We start from the raw sequence: 17,416 nt of genomic DNA, 5'->3' as shown, positions 1-17,416 counted from the left end.
ATGAATTAGAATTTGTGTTTGCTTTCAGATTATATTGGTCAGTAGAGAGTCTGTTGACACTTTATTTTTATGTTACTCTTTGGTACAAATGACAGATAGTTACTGAATTTTAAAAAAATGTTTTATTGTAATGTATAACATACAGAAAATTGTACAAAACATAGTTGCACAGTTTAACAAATAATTATAAAGTGACCTCTGGTTTATCACCTAAGTCAAGAAATAAAACAGGGGCTGGCCCGGTGGCACAGCGGTTAAGTCACACGTTCTGCTTCAGCGGCCCGGGGTTCGCCGGTTCGGATCCTGGGTGCAGACACGGCACTGCTTGGCAAGCCATGCTGTGGTAGGCATCCCACATATAAAGCAGAGGAAGATGAGCATGGATGTTAGCTCAGGGCCAGTCTTCCTCAGCAAAAAGAAGAGGATTAGCAGTAGTTAGCTCAGGGCTAATCTTCCTCAAAAAAAAAAGAAAGAAAACATTGCTGGTACCTCAGAAGCCCCTGTGGGCCCCCTCCTGTTGCTGATCTCCTTAATTATTTCTTTTTTCTCTTTCTTTTTTAGCTAATTTAACAGGACATGCAGAGAAGGTGGGGATTGAAAATTTTGAGCTCTTGAAGGTCCTAGGAACTGGAGGTAAGTCTTAAGTCTTTTTTTTTTTTTTAGGTAAAGAAAGTACTTGTTATTCTTATGACAAAGGATTTATATCCCCAATACAGAAATCAGTTTAAATTTAAAAAGCATAAGGAATCCAATAGGAGAACTGTCAAAGAACATAAACAAACCATTCATAGAAGAAATACAAAGGACAAAATCTGAAACAATTGGCAAGGATTTAGAAAAACCAATCTCTTTTACCCTGCTGTTGGAAATGTAAATTAGTTCAGTCATTACACCAGACACAATATTAAAAATGTCACTAACTTTTATAGACAGCTTGTTACTTGCCAAGTACTCTGTGAAGTGCTTTATACTGAGTGACTCAATCCTCACTCAACTTTACTGATATTCAGTGCTCATCATTTTTAATAATGGAAAACTCAAGACCCTTTAGAAACCTAACAATACGGGTTTGGTTAAATGGAACATGGATCTATTATGTTCTGTTATCTGTACAATAGGATTGAAATGATCTGTATTTACTAATATTTTTGAAAACTCTCATAATGTAATAAGTTTAAAAAAAGGCTACAGAAGAGAATGTACAGTATACCATTTCCATAATATAAAAAATTGTATGAGTAAATGTCTATATGTGTATAGAAAAATCTCTGAGCTGTACACCAAAATGAGAATAGTGGTTGTCCCTGGGTGTTGGGATCTTAGATGATCTTGATTTTCTGCTTTATGCTTTTCTGGGCCTTCTGAATTTTTGCTCCCACTCTTGCTGCTCACGAGTCAGGGCATCACGGGTGTACGACGTGTTCAGTTGCAGAGAGCGCCCGCTCTTAGAGGAGCCCCGTGTTTGATTTAATGCTCTGCTTTCACTGTTCTGAGATTCTGAGTAATTCATGAGCAAGGCACCCCACACTTTCACCTTGCACTGGGTCCGCCGATTACGTAGCTGGTCTTGTCAGGAGTGCACCTTGCTCTTCACCTCTCCCCCGGGAAGAGGGTGCTCTGCACTCACCGCTGCTGGGAGAACTTGCTACTTGCATTTTCCTTCCTTCAGGTCGAAGTGAAAAAGAGGCTTTTTAACTCTTTTTTTCCATCCTCAGCAGAACTGTGGGCTCTTTTCCTGGAGAGAGACTCAGAGGACAGACCATTTTTCTTTTGCACTAAAGTTTAGCTTCACACTCTCAGGAGCCTGTATACCTTCCTAGGTTCCCAGCCAGGGAATGGACATGACAAGATGGGTTGCAGCTGTCCGTGTAAGGGTATCTGCCTAACCCTTCTAGGAGGAGAAAAGTCCCCTCTCCTGGGCTTCCGCAATCAAGCCCAGCCACTGCCCTAGGGTACTCATTTGTATGCATATGTATAAGTTCCCAAATGCAATTGGTCTTCAGGTCATTCAGTAATGAGCCTTCCTGCCTAGGGCCTTACCGCACAAAGTCTTCACAATGTCCCTGAGTTGTTTAGCATATCGCTGTGGGGCCACCCTTTACAGCTGCCAGCCAATAAGCTCTATAGTTTATTCTCATCAACTAAGTATTTTCTCATCAGGAAAAGTTTAGTATAGTTGTCAATTTGGGGATTTTACTGTGCATTCTCACCTTCAGATTGTTTATAAAGATGTATTAAAAAGAAAAAAACTAGCCCCACCGCAACCTATGCCTAAGAAATCATACTTTCAAAATATCAAATACCTGCCTTTGTCCCTACCTTTGTTTACCATTTCAAAAGCAATATCTACTCTTAAGGGGAAAGGATCACAGTCCTGTGGTGACTCAATTCTCTTAAAAATAGTGTGTGTGACATTCCTGTCAAAAGCTTTCTCAGGTCAATTTATATTATAGCCACAGAATCTATTTAACCGAAACCTTTTTACTCTAATAGCTTTATTATGATATAATTCATATATTAGTGGTTTTAGTATATTCACAGAGTTGTGCAACTGTTACCACAATCAATTTTAGAACTTTTCCTTAGCTCAAAAAGAAACTATGAACACTTTAGCTGTTACTTCCCAAACTCACCGTCGTTTCCAGCCCTAAGTAACCACTGCCCACTTTCTGTATCTATCTATTTGCCTATTCTGGGCATTCCTTATAAATTGAATTATATAATATATGGTGTTTTGTGTGTGGCTTCTTCCACTTAGCATACTGTTTTCTGGCTTCGTCCTTGTCGTAGCATATATCAAGACTTCATTCCTTTTTATGACTTAATAATCCATTGTGTGGACATACCACATTTTGTTTATCCATTCATCCGTTATTAGACATTTGGGATGTTTCTACCTTTTGGCTGTTATGAATAATGCTGCTGTAAACATTCATGTACAAGTTTTTGTGTGAACACTTGTTTTTATTTCCCTTGGGTATATATTTAGCAGTGAAGTGCTCATTCAGGTGGTTTAATTCTGTGTTTAACTTCTTGAGGAACCACCACTGTTTTCCAAAGTGACTGCACCATTTGACACTCCTACCAGCAGTGTATGAGGGTTCCGCTATCTCCACGGCCTTGCCAATACTTGTTGTTATGTAACTTCTAACATTTTTATTAGTCATCCTATTGGCTATGAAGTGGCCAAGGTTACTTTTTAAGAATGAAATTCATTAATGCTTTTTGTCTTGCTTAAATGATTAAATCTTTCAGGTTAGCTTACTCATTTTCGATTTTCAGATATTTTACGCAAAGTCATATACATGTAAATATTTTGAATGCAAGGTTTTATAACTTCCCTCTTAAGTTTATTCCAGTTTGAAGTGATCCTTGATGTGAGAATGATCTTTTTTATCTTCCTTTTTCTACAGGTTAGGTCTAGCAATTTGTGAGACAGTAAGAAATCTGTGACAGAAAAATATTATGTGCTTAAACTTAAATCGTAACTTAATTGCCTGAGGAGTTTGTAGTGTCTTGGCCTATATTTTTTCCATCAGAATTCACCTCTTCATTCAATAATATAAATCACCAGGAAAATAGGATTTGGATAAACAAATTTTCTTAGCAGGTAACTTTTCAAGGGTAATGCCTTACACATAGTAGTCTCTCAATAAATGTGTACTGCATGAGTGAATGAAGGAGTACACTTATTCCATATAGTAAGAAATTTCTGTAAAGATCTTTGAATATTTGAAAGCAAGTTGCCCAGCAAAAGCAAATAGAAGTCCTCTTTAGAAGAATAAACTTTTACCTAGACCTTAAAGAAGTTCCAAAGAAGGCTTTATAGACATGATCTTACTATCAAAAATCACAAACATCCAAGAAGCAAGGCATCATGCATGAAAGGAGTAGAAACAACAAATAGCAGAATTCGACCTGCAGAGACTGTAGGAATTATTAGATGTGAACTGTGATATATATGTTTATATGGTTTTTTAAATTAAAAAGAGATTTGATATTAATATTAAAGAGCAAGACATGCTACAAAATGACCAGACAGATTTGAAAAAGGACTAATCATATTTCTAGAAGTGAAAAAATAATTCAAATTATAAACTCAGTGAATGATTCACTAACAGATGAGATTTAACTCATAAATGAGATTGACACATTTAAGATGAGATGTAACTAAAGAGAGAATTAGCAGATTGGGAGATGAATTTGGGGAAAATATGCAGAATATAGACTGGAGGAAACAGAGATGGCATAAATAAAAGAGAGATTAAGATATAGAGGAGAGACAGACAGGATATAAATTCGTCTAACCAGAATCCCAGAAGGGGCTAATAGAGTGGGAGAAGGCACTATCCAAAGAGATAGTAGCCAAGAATTTACCAGAATTGATGGAGCAATGAATTCACAGATTTAGGAAACAGAAACAAATCTGAAGCAGACAAATATAAAGAAATTCTTATATAGACACATCATAGAGAAACTGGTGGAGAAATACCCTAAAAGCGGCCAGAGAGAAAAGACTTACTTATAAAGGAACAATTAGATTAACAAATGACTTTTCCACAGCAACCGTGAAAACCATAGGAGCATGGAAGAATATCTGTGAAATGCCCAGAGAAAATAACTGTCAATTTAGAATTGTATCCCCAGCAAAATTATTTTCCAGAAGTGAGGGCAAAATAGATGTTTTCAAACGTACAAAAGCTGAGTGTGTTTTCCATCAATAGGTCCCCCCTAAAAGAATTTCTAAAGGATATAATCCTATAACTACTAAAGAAATTGCTAAGTAAAAATCTTCCTGCTAGGAAAACATCTGGTACAATTTTAAGGATGAGTTCTACCAAACATTCAAGGCATGGCTAAATCTAGTACTCCCCAAACTCTTTTAAAGAATGGAAAACGTGGGATTATTTCCTTCTACTCATTGTATAAGGCTGGTATAACCTTGATTCTAAAAACACATACAGAGAATACGAGGAAGGAAAATTATAGGCTAGTTTAACACATGAAATTTTTAATATCAAATTTGTAAAATTAAACCTTTTATGTAGTTTCTTGCAACACATTTAATACTTTGTCTCATTATCTACCTCAACTTTTTGAGTGGTTTGATCACAGGTCTTTAAGATAATTCTGCAAAGGGGAGGAAAGAGTTTACCAGTAATGTTTGACTTTTGTATTTTCATTTCCTGCTACTTCGTTGTCCTATAATTGGTCTGTTGTTAGCTAGAGATATACTTTTCCTTTTTATCAGCTGACAGTATACTTGCTCTTATGACAAGATGGACTAAGAAATGTCATTGTAGGTATTTCTGTATTTAAAATCACAGTTTTGATGACTAAATGGAGTAGGTGGAAAGTTTTATTATGAATATAATAAAGTCTCAATTTTTATTCAAAAATTTCACCACTAATCTTTCAGTTTCATTACCTTTTTAAGATAATTTTTTTCCAGCACTACTTAGAATAATAGAAAAGCCTCATCAGATGTCTTTATGTGTCATATCAGGTTTTCTTTGGAAGTGAAACTGAAAACTCTTCTGATGAATTAATTTTTATCTGTTTTGAACTAGATAGAAAAAAAGGTATTTGTCCAATATCTTGAAGACTTTATGGAATATTGAAATATGAAAGATTTATTTTTTTATCTCATACTTAAATACATGTAGTATTCATGAAAAAATCTCTCTTTTACTCAGAGTATTGATTTATTTGTCTTTTTAGCTAACTTGTTTTTCTTGGTCTACCAATAATCTGTTGATCAGTTTCCTAAGCTAGAAACTTGGAAAAATTTTTGATTCTTCTCTATTTTGACCTTTTTATTTTTTGTTTCTCACAAAATCCTACAGTTTTTTTTCTCAAATGACCCTTGGGTTTACATTTTCTGTTCCTACTGTCATCAGTCATATTACCTTATGCATGGATTATTGTTAGAGTTTTCTTAACTGGTCTCCTTTGTGCAAGTTCTCTCTTCTATTTTATGCATTTTATACATATTCTGTTATAGATAATATGCAGCCTCATTAAAATTCAACATTATTGTGCCATTCTCCTGTTTCAGAACTTACCTTGCCTTTTTTTTTTCCAGTTAATTATTCAAGTCCAAATTCTTGCCTTGCTTTCAGGCTTAGCTCTGTTTTCTCCAGTTATGCCAATATTCCACCTACTTTCTAGTCTGGTTAATTTCTTTTGCTCCCCCCCGGTTATGTGTGCTTTCCCATCTTCTGATATCCTGCCTTATTTTGTTCCCCTATCTTTGCACTCCTCCTCTCTTCCACCTGTCCAAATCCTGCCCAAATTGCTTCATTCTCTGAATTGTGGCACTGAAAGTCCTTTGTGAAGAACATAGGACTGAGTGGTTCTCTGAATTTTCCTTCACATCTGCTATTTTTCTTCTAGATTGTAAGCTCTTAAGATCATCTCTCTATATTTTTCCTACCCCATTTCCCTGCCCCCTCACCATAACCCATAACCGTATAATAATAGTCCAGCAAGTATATAATTTATGCTCTTGTTTCTTGAGATTGATACTCCCAAATCCAGGAAATATCTTTGGTTCATCTTTTAGAATTATTTTGTTTCATAATGGAATTGTGGATTATTTGTGAGAATAATGATTCTGTTTTTCTTTGTCTGCTTGTCTTTCTTCCTTTTGACCATTTTGCTTTCTTTGAGACATCTGTCCAAGTATAGGAGAAGAAGGTCTTTAAACATACCCATTGTGTGCATTATGAGTAAATCTGATGCTTAATGAAGTGGAGCATGAAAATCTCAAGGGAAAGACTTTTAGTATTCACTCCGAATTTTCTTTGTTCATCATACATGATCCTATACTTTGGAGATCTTTGTCATTACAACAAAAAAGATAAATTTTGCCATGTAGCTGTAAAGGTATAGCCGAGTTGATTTCCTCTTCCAATTTTGGTGTGTTCACAGTTGTGAAGTACTTGAATATTGAGGATGACTTAGAAGATTCAGGTTTGAATCTTGACATTATCATTGCCTACTTGTATTCCTTGGGTAAATCACATGAACTGTTAGAGCTTAAGTTCCTGTTGGCGTAAGTTAATAACACCTATCTCACAATGTTATAAAATTCACAAGATAATGGACATGAATTGCCAATTGCTAGATAACCATCAATTGTGGTTATTTAGTGAACAGGGAACTCCACTGTAAAGCTGTACCCGAAATTAGAAAATCAAAGTTATTTAGGACTTATTCATAAGGATAGATTATCATTTAGCTTTTTTTTCTTCCCAGAGCCCTAGAACATGGTTGTATATCCTCGTTGTAGATCATTCTAGTTCTTCTGTGTGGGATGCCGCCACAGCATGGCTTGACGAGCATTGTACATAGGTCCACACCCAGGATCCGAACTGGCGAACCCTGGGCCGCTGAAGCAGAGCATGCAAAGTGAACCACTCGGCCACAGGGCCAGCCCCAGATTATGTTATTTTATACAGCACTCTGTTAGCCTATCTGGGAGTAATTTCAACTAAAGTTATATTTCTAATAATGAAAATCTAACAGAGTATTTCATAAATGAAATTATAGTAGTTGACATTTTATTAGCATTTCTAAGAAGTTGATTTATATATTACCTTTAACATGTCAAATGAAAAGATTGTATTTCTTTCTTATTCTTGTTTTCTTAACTATTCAAACATTTTAGGTTCAGAACTGAAACATAACTATTTTATATTTTAGGTTAACAGTCTTATGCTAAAATATACATAAAATGAGTAATAGAACATTTAGATTGCCTGCCACATAGTAAATGCTATATAAACTTTAGCTGTTTATAGAGCTGAAAGGGAAGGAAGGCCAGCTTCTGAAAGAGCTACCATAACGCGTTACCAAGGTCTCAGATTAGCTTGATATAGAAGTGAGTGTTGTTTCTTAACAAGTGTTTTATTGTAAAGCCTAAAATATGTCTAGCAATAGGGAAATACAACCATCAAAAGATCTTCCAGCTTTCAGGCTGGTCCCTCCTAATCCATTCTCCACACTACAGCCAGGGTGATCTTTCTGAAGTGCAAATTTGATCACGTCGCTTCTTCATTTAAAAGCTTTCAGTTAGTGTCCACATGATCTTTTTTTGTTTTTTGCTTTTGTTTAAGATTGGCACCTGAGCTAACATCTGTTGCCAGTCTTTTATTTTTTTTCTTCTTCTCCCCAAAGCCCCTCAGTACATAGCTGTATATTCTAGTTGTAGGTCCTTCTGGTTGTGCTGTGTGAGATGCCATCTCAGCATGGCTTGATGAGTGGTGCCACATCCATGCCCAGGATCCGAACCAGTGAAACCCTGGGCCGCTGAAGCAGAGCGTGGGAACTTAACTGCTCAGCCACCGGGCTGGCCCCTTCAGTTAGTTTCCATTGCTCTTCGGATCCAGTCATTCACATGTGTTTATCAAGAGGCAAGTACTGTTTTGGGTACTAGGTATAGATAGAGTAGTGAGCATTAAAAAAAATGATATATTGCATGCAAATTGAATAATATGGATCTGGTCTTCATTTAATGTAGAATTATTTCTGGGTTTATGAAACCTTGGAATGAGTGCTGGCGGACTATAGAAATTCAAAATGCTTTGCCTCCAATAATGTCTGATGAGCAACAACTATAAGTGCATACCTCTGCCACTGGCCACTGGCCTCCTAGAAAGGCCACATTTCCTTATCAGGTGGAATTTTTTTTCTTTTTTGATCATCTGATCAACAGCACATCTTGCAAGTTGTTCTCTGGAAATACTTATTTATCCAGTAGAGAGACAATCTTTGGGTTGGTTACCCCAGTCTTAAGTGCCATCCTTGACATGTTGACTCTTAATTCTTTACTCATTGGTCCCAGACTCTGTGAAAATCATCCCTGACAGGATAGCCATTTTCTTTAAAAAACATTTTTACTGCAGATTTTTCGGAAACACATTTCGTGTATTAAATAAAACATGTTTCTATTTCTCCTAGGTACCTTGCCACTAGAGGGTGCTAGAGATTTTACTAGGCAGCTTAAAGACACAGCTACTTCTTGGTGATACAAGGAAAAACTTTGGTTGAGTCATGTAACAGAGTGTTTTAAAAAGTAGAATGACTTAGTCATCATTTGTCATTTTATTCTCTAGGTATTTGGAGAGTATCCCTATTAAAATAGTGCTTTTAAAAGCATGTACTCATCAAACTGTCAAAATCGTCATTAAAGAAAGTTTATAATTTTGCATCTGTGTGTACTCGCTATACCTTGTGCTTCAGTGTAAGCCTGCAGTGTTTATGGAAATCTTAGAGGTTAAATGTTTGTGATGTGTTATGCCATAATCAAAAGATGATACCATATTAAGATGTTGGTTGACATTGTCTCCCTAGTGTAAACACAGTTCGATTTGTTACTGATGCTGTCTTAGGTCATGTTTGCTAGAAGCAGAGCCTGAGACAAGGATCTGGGCACACATGATTTGTTGCAGAAGTGCTCTCAGGAGAGAAGCGGGGAAGCGGCAAGGGCAGGGGAAGAGCCTAAGCAGCATGTGGTCTAAGCTGGGGTCTAGATTCCCCGCAAACCCACAGGAAGTTCTGGAGCAGGAGTGAGGAGGGAAACCTTTTGTACCCGTGTTAGTCAGGGGCTGGAGGCTGCCTGGGTGGGCGTGGGGTGGGGAATTGTGGAATGTAACCTCCCAGGTGAGGTCGTGGCTCCTTTCTCCAGAGAAGGGAGCAGCTGTGGGCTGTTAGCAGCTGACGTATGGTGCATCAGCCTGTATAGGTGTTGTTGGGCAGGGCACCATTTGCATCTACTACAGATGGTCGTGGACACTGGCCATTAAGACATGACTATTTAGGTAAACAACTTGTTTGTTGAGGTATAAACAGAGAATGATTTATGAACACGCTTCTTAGTTGTCCTTCTTCCCTTGTTTTCCTGTATTTTTACTCTAGAGAGACCCTCCGGTGACCACATGCATGGGTAGTCATTTCTAAGTCTAGACCACAGAGCAGGACGTGGTTTCCTTTGCAGCTTTTTCTTCTTTCCTGATGGACCCAAATCTTCGGTTTTGAAGTCATTTGGGATCAGGGGTAAGAAATGGCCTATGATTTACATGGGTTAGCCATATAGAGATAGTCAGGAGTTGGCCACAGCCACATATATACATGCACTTATGAGCTGGTTTAATGCATGTAATGTCTTAGTGTTTTCTCTGAAACTTAAAAAATGCTGAGCTAGGGGCTGACTTACTGGCATCGTGGTTAAGTTCATGCACTCCACTTTGGCGGCCCCAGGTTTGGATCCTGGGCACAGACCTACACACCGCTCATCAAGCCGTGCTGTGACAGCATCCCACGTATGAAAAATAGAGGAAGATTGGCATAGATGTGTAGCTCAGTGACAATCTTCCTCAAGTAACAACAGGAAGATTGGCAACAGTTGTTGGCTTAGGCCCCATCTTCCTCACCAAAAAGAAAAAAAAAAGCTGATCTAGAAGATTATTATATAATCAGTCTTTAGTTATTCAAGCTAATGCAGTATGCAAAAATGGAACCCATAGATAGTTAATCTCATAACTATTTTTTATTTTCAAACTTCTTAGATACTGTCTTTTTTTAGAAGCTATCACTATCCATGGGAAAATCTACTAATCTGTGTTCCTGGTTCAACTGTACAGCTGTTTTTGACCATTAAAGTAATTAAGCAAATAAGTCAAATGGCCCTGGTAACTTAAAAACTAAAATTGGATTGAATTTAGGATGGTGGTACTTTCATTATGTCTTCCATTGTGTTTTTATGATTTTACAAACAGTGACTAACTTGAAAAATAGTTATATTAAATGGCTCAAATTCTCCTTTTTTATTTCAAAATTGTGTTGAAATACTTAGTTTTATGGGTTTTTTTTAATGTTTGGAATTTAATATACACTTAAGATATCAGTTGTGTAAAGGAATTTAGGAATCAAATACTTCTGTGTGATAAATACATAAAATCAAGTGCATTTTATTTTAAATGAGTTTTGAAATTTACCTATTTTCAAAAAGTGATTTAAGGGTGATTGCAAAGATAGAAACAAAAAGAGAACCTAAAAACACGAAAACAGAACAAGACCCAGATTAAAGGAAAATGAAATAGATGTTATAGATCTCGGATGAGACAGTCATTGTAATGAGTCTTGAATCTAACTCTGAGGTTACTAAGAGTTAGTAATAAAGGGGAAATTATTTGGTCTACATAATGTGTATTTTTTTTTAAGGAAAAGCATGTAAATTCATCTAGATCAGTGGCTTTCAAGCTTTTGTGACTATTACCCATAGGACAAAATAGGTACATTTTTATATTGCAACTCAGTATGTGTATTTATGGATGTGTATACACGTACAAACACACACACACATACATTTTTTCCCACAACACTTATGTAGTGTTTCTCATTTACCAGGCCCTATTCTAGTTGCTTATATTAATTTATTTAATCCCCAAACCACGTGATGTAGGAACTGTTACTATCCCTAATGAGGAAATTGAGACACAGTTATATTAACTATTTTGCTTGCTTGTTTGTTCATTTTTTCATACATTCAACATTATTTGAGTTTCCATGATGTGCCAGCTCCAGATTACTTGCTACTGATACAAAGTGAGTAAAATCAGACATAGTTCATGATTTTGTGAAATTTATAGTCCAGTGGAAGTTAGTCAATGAAGCGCTCACACAAATTCATGTTTCTGATGATTTCTATGACAGAGAATGCACGGTGTTATTGGAGCATAAACTTAGAGGAATTAGAGGAATTGTTCTAGTCTGGAAGGTCAGGAAAGGCTGGAGGTTTGAAGGAGTTACCTAATGAGATGGTGAGAAGGTGGATAGAGGTAGGTAGAAGCCAGGTAATTTAGAAACATGAGGTTATATTAGGGATGCTCTTTATCGTAAGAGCAAGAGAAAACAAAGAGTTTTGAACCAGAAGAGTTATATTTTTATCAACGCTTAGATGACAGTACAAAAGGCATGTTTACCAGATTGAGGATGAAAGCAAGCTGGGAGGCATAGCTACTATGGTTGATGGCCAGGTCACTCTGTAGCAAGATTTCAATAATCTGGAAAGATGAAAGGGATGAATTCCAGCAGTGATAAATGTCATCCTTCAGTTAGTGGAAACTCTCATATGACATGATTGGTATGTGTGGTTAATAAAAAAAAAGTTGATTAAAGTGAAAAATCATTTAAAAAAGATATATATAAATGTGTACTTTGAACATATTACTTTTCACTTAAAACATGTAAATATGTGTTCACTTGCCAGTCTTTGGACGTAGGCACAAGACTCTTTGAAAATAGCTTCTTAAACAATGGTTTATTTTGCGTAAACCGCAATTGTAATGTATCCATCTAAAATTGTTTCAGATTCTTTAAAGTGGAATGAGAAGCAGACACATTTAAGTAATCTGAGTACAAAATCCTTTTAGATTTTCACAATTTTTTTCCCCTAGCCTTTTATGGTGGTTTCACCCACACCTAATTTTTCGGCAGTTCTTTTTTTTAAGTGTCTTGCTTTTATCTAATTCTCCAAAGTATTCAACCTCATTTTTCTCTTTTCTTTCACATTTACATTTCAGTGGTTTATGTAATATTTAGTTAAATTATATAATAAGAATAGCGTGTACAACAGGCATTAACAGGTAAGGCAGTGACTGGTGTGAAGCAGACGGCTGAGCTGTGCAGGGACACAAGTGCACAGGTGAACTAGTTGTAGGCAGGTGAACTAGTTGTAGGCAGGTGAACTAGTTATAGGCAGGTGAACTAGTTGTAGGCAGGTGAACTAGTTATAGGCGTTCTGTATTCGGCAGTATTTTTTACGAGGAAGGGGAGAGTGGTCTTGAGAGTTGTCTAAGGGAAAGTCACTAAGAGACTTTCTGCCTTATTTTTATAAAAAGCAGTAGTTCAGATACAGCAGTTTGTGCTACGGATTCGGTATGTGTGGCCTGGCTGGTCAGCAGTGTACGATGTATACAATTTTAAGCAGCGTTAATAAAAGTTTGAGTAACAGAAAGCAGTGGTCTCATGGTGGTTGAGCCATTCGGATCCCAGTGAGAGTAGCGTGTCCTAGGTGAGCACTATAATGAAGGAAATAAGCCAGACGCCTTCTAGAACAATGATTCTTAACCTTTTCCTCTAGAATACTGCATGTAAACATATGCAAATTTTACATTTCTTTAATTATATGGCATTGTAAATTAGTTGCTTTTACAGACAGACTGTAAAAATATTTTTTAACAAACTGATCTTATTAATCATTTTAATCAAAGATTTAAAGGCTGCTTCCTAAAAATTTTTAATGAATTTAGATTTTATAAATAAAATGAAAAGATCAATTTAATTGTACTCAAAATAAATTTCAGTGAGAAGGCTGCTTTTGTTTAGCTTGAAAAAGTAGTTGAAATTGTGCAGGTTTTTGACATAGCAGCATGAACGTCATCTTGTTTTAAAACTGTCAGTTTTAACTTTTCTTTATTATGACAGCAAGTGGTAAAAACCTGATTCATAGTGATAATTGTGGCACATGGAATAAGAGCACCACATTTGGAAAAGCAACTTGAGACAGGAGCTGCTCTAAGGAACTAGATGTTTCCGCATGACACTCATTTAGTTCATTTTACATTATTTCCTTTCATCCACCCATTGAGATCATCGTCAACAAGGTTTGTCAACATTGTGCTATGTGAGGTAGAATAGAATTAGAAATCCACATTTCAGTTTGAACACAAGTAACCTTCGTAAGATATCGGTAGTTTCCTCCAACCTATGGAAGTCTTTCTCCGGCTTTGGGAAAGTTTACGTAGCTGTCTTGATCCAGTTCTCTCTTCTGAAATGGCTGCTTGGCTAAAAGAGCACACAAGTTTTCAGCAGAATCCAAAACGGTGTCTACAGGGCTTAGAACGGAAAGATTTTACGTTATTCATATGGTCACAGATGTCTATCAAGCTAAGTCAGGAGTTAATCCTTCTTGTCATTTATGCTTAGCGTTTACTTTCCCTCAATCTCAAAGTAAGTAGAATTTCTACCTCAAGTTCACTCAAGTGCTGCAAGACCACTCACTGGAAAACCAGGGAACTTCATATCCTCTTTTGCTCCCATTTCTTGACCGAGTATCTTGAAAGGCCCCGGCTCTGGTGAAATTGGGAAGATTCACAGCAGTACACGAGACTTCTGTGAAGATTGCTAATAGAGCATTTGAAGCCCTTGCACTTCGATGCAGGAATTAAAGATAAAGAGGAAGCATGAAACTCAGTCTCTTTAAGCACCAAACCCAGATGGGCTCCCAAACATCCATTTTAGGGGCTCCATCTGAGCAGGAAGTACTCTTGTTTATCTTTTTTGGCCAAAAGAGTTTTCACCATTGTTAGTCTTTGCAGTTTCCGAAAGATGCTTTCAAAATAGGAACTCTTTAATGGCATCAGCACGTACAAATGAAAGCCAGGAGTTGGCTGTGCTAGAAGGCAGTCAGTCATTCATCTAGTTGCAAACTAAAAGGAAGTGATATTGCCACCAAGTTCAATTTCAATGGCCCCTCTTAAGATATTGGAAAACATGTAGGCTGTTCTGGAGTGGATGGCGCTGTTCCACAGAAGGACTACTTCACTTTCTCTCTCTGCACTAATCTGCAAAGCAGCTTAACCAGGGAAGGTGGCCTTTTGCAGGTCTCTTCAATGGTGAATGTGTTTTCTTCCCCCTTGGCAATGTGATAAGCAGCCTTATGGCTGCTTAAAAACAAGGCAGCTATGTTTTAGTTAGGCAGCCTACTCATAAATAAGATCCTGTTTCTCTGAAATACTCATTGTTTGGAATGTAGCAAGGCACTCAGTTTTGTTGACTTAAGCATCTATGGCACTCACCATATGAGAGAAGTACTGTAGCTTTAGTTAATCATGGCAATTATGAATGTAGAAACAAAAGATTTGTGAGCTTCATCATACTTTTTTCCCCTGACATTTTCTGATAGATGAAAATAATTGAATTGGCAGGGTACGTAGTCCTTAGTAGGATATGTAGTCCCTAGCTCATATTTTTGGAAAACTTCTGGATACTGTCACGTAGCAAGGAGGATGACTGTTTATTATTTGACTAGATAGCATAGAACGTGGCAATAAGGAGGATTTTAAGTTATTTGACCACATGCGTTAGAATCCCGTGGTATCTCACATTTATTTGGAGTGAAATATGACGTGTTTTAAAGTAACGGGAAAGAAATTAAAGAAACTATGTTTACAAACTCACAGAGCACAGCCATGGAACCTCCTGGTGATGTGAAGTCTCAGTCATTTACTTGAAGATTGGTTTAAAGAATAAGGACATTTTGCCTAGATGAGATGGCATGACAGTGTTTTTAAATATTTAAAAAATTGGTCTTGTAGAAGAAGTGTAATATTCTTTTTTGTAAGTCCAGAGGGCATAGAAGGATTAACCTATGAATATTATAAAAAGGCCTGTTTCCACTCAATATAAGGAACATTTTCTAATATTTAGATCCCCCTCCCCCATCAATAAAATGGCTACTTTATGAAAGTTTCTTCTCTTGGAAGTAGTGGCACTGTGTCCATTCCAATACTGTAACACCAAACCTCTATATTATGACTTCTGTTTAATGTCTGGCTCCTTATTTATTTGCCTATGAGGTCATTCATTTATGGGCGGCAGCTGGAGCATAGCTAAGAGTGTGCCTGTAGGAGCCCAGCTGAATGGGCAAGTGTGACCTTAGGCAAGTGATCCAACTCCTCTAGGCTTCAGGTTCTTCATCTGTAAAATAAAATCCTCCTCCTCTCCTTATAGGGATGTTATTAGAACTGAATGAGTTAGTATATCTCTAAAGTGCCTGACAAGTACTCAGAGGTTAGGTGCTAACACCCTGGGTCTGTCTGCCGTATGGTCTGCACCTATGCTGAGACAAACGTGAGTGCTAGAAGAAGCTGAACAGCCATCTTCCAGTGGTATTGTGGAAAGCTTTTCTTTGTTGGAGAGGATAGGTGGGTAGCATAATTTGTGAGGACCATAGCCCTCTGGAGACAGGAATCTCGGAGAACAGGAATTTAGGGTAGGTGCCACATGTATGTAGGGAAAACGAAAGCCCCGTCTTTGTAGGGGACTTTACTTTCTCCTGAGTTTACATAGTGGCTTACTCTGTGGAAGATACAGTATGCTACATTAGAATATTTTCTAGCTTCATTTTAATGCTTCTGAATAGATGAGCTTTTTCATTTTTATACTTTAGGTTAACTTGTTAGGTTCTAAAAGTTGTCATTTTCTTTTTTGCCTCACTTCTGTGTTGCTAAAATCTCAATCTAAAATTTTTTTTTTTTTACAATGAGATAAGACAGAAATGTTTTGTGAACTTTTTCTATATTCCAGAGTGTGTTCAGTATGTTTACGGTGCTGATTTTATTAAAATCCAGAATATCTGATTTTTAGTATTCATGAAGAGTCACTTTTTTTTTAATTCATTTATGGTTAAGAGTGTGGTCCCTGGAGTCACACTGCTTTCGTTTGAACCATTTCTGCCACTTCTTACCCAAGTCTTTTGGCCAGTTCCTTAAGTATTCTGAACCCATTTCATCATCTGTAAAACAGAATTACTAGAAAGACTAACTTGATTGACTGTTCTGAGGATTAAGTGAATCAGTGTGCAGAGTATGTTTAGCACAGAGCCTGGCATAGACAAGTCCTGAATAAGTGTTGCTTCTTCTGCTCCTCAGGACTGTTACAGTCATTCACTGATCTGTTCTGTATCTTGTGTCAGTAGTAATTTACTTCCCAAAGTGCTGAACTGAATAACATACAGTGTACAAGAGCCCTTCCCTTAAAACTCTCTCGTTCTAGTGGGTGGAAGAGAACAGAATTCTGTGCCAATACTGTAGAGGTGTGGGCAGTGTATGGAAGCACTGGTCTGGTCAGAACTCAGACTAATGCCAGAATGGTCTGATTAAAGTGATTAACTTTGAAAGTGGGACAGGGCTTAACCATCCCAGGAGGTGTTTGCATTTTTCAAAAGGAAGAGAGTTTATACCTTGCAGGTATGAACTGAGGACCTGCCTCTTCCCTCTCACAGTGTTTTTGCCTGCCCTCCCTCCCGCCTCTTCCCCCCACCTCTTCCTGCCCTCTCCCTGCTGCTCTAAGGAAATAAATGCGGATGGCTGCTCTGCCCCAGAGGCACAGTGCCCACGCGGCCCCAGTTCTCCACACAGGGCAGCGGCACCACACACAAGATTTGCCCACTGAGCCTGTACTTAGGGAAATGTGGTGAGGTTGACTTCCCAAGCCATGAGTTACTGCCCAGGGTTCGTACAGGGGCTTCTGTTGGTATTGCTTGCAATTTAAGGTCTTTTAATGTTTTTTAAACCTGAAAGTCTCTTTTGTTTATATAATGTCAGCTTATGTTGCTTTAGACTTTTAA

The 17,416-nt window shown here is 37.3% G+C and overlaps 1 protein-coding gene across 1 annotated transcript in view; it reads left to right on the top strand.

Moving 5' to 3' along the window:
- RPS6KA5 (ribosomal protein S6 kinase A5) overlaps positions 1-17,416 on the top strand; it is a 170,910-nt gene that overhangs the window by 56,840 nt on the left and 96,654 nt on the right. The window contains exon 2 of the mRNA XM_046647804.1: positions 562-633. Coding sequence (XP_046503760.1) covers positions 562-633 — 72 coding nt within the window. The remainder of the gene's footprint in view (positions 1-561; positions 634-17,416) is intronic.

The sequence above is a fragment of the Equus quagga genome, chromosome 20 (assembly GCF_021613505.1).
Source record: "Equus quagga isolate Etosha38 chromosome 20, UCLA_HA_Equagga_1.0, whole genome shotgun sequence".
Lineage (NCBI taxonomy): Eukaryota > Metazoa > Chordata > Mammalia > Perissodactyla > Equidae > Equus > Equus quagga.
This window is presented reverse-complemented; position numbering and strand designations above follow the sequence as displayed.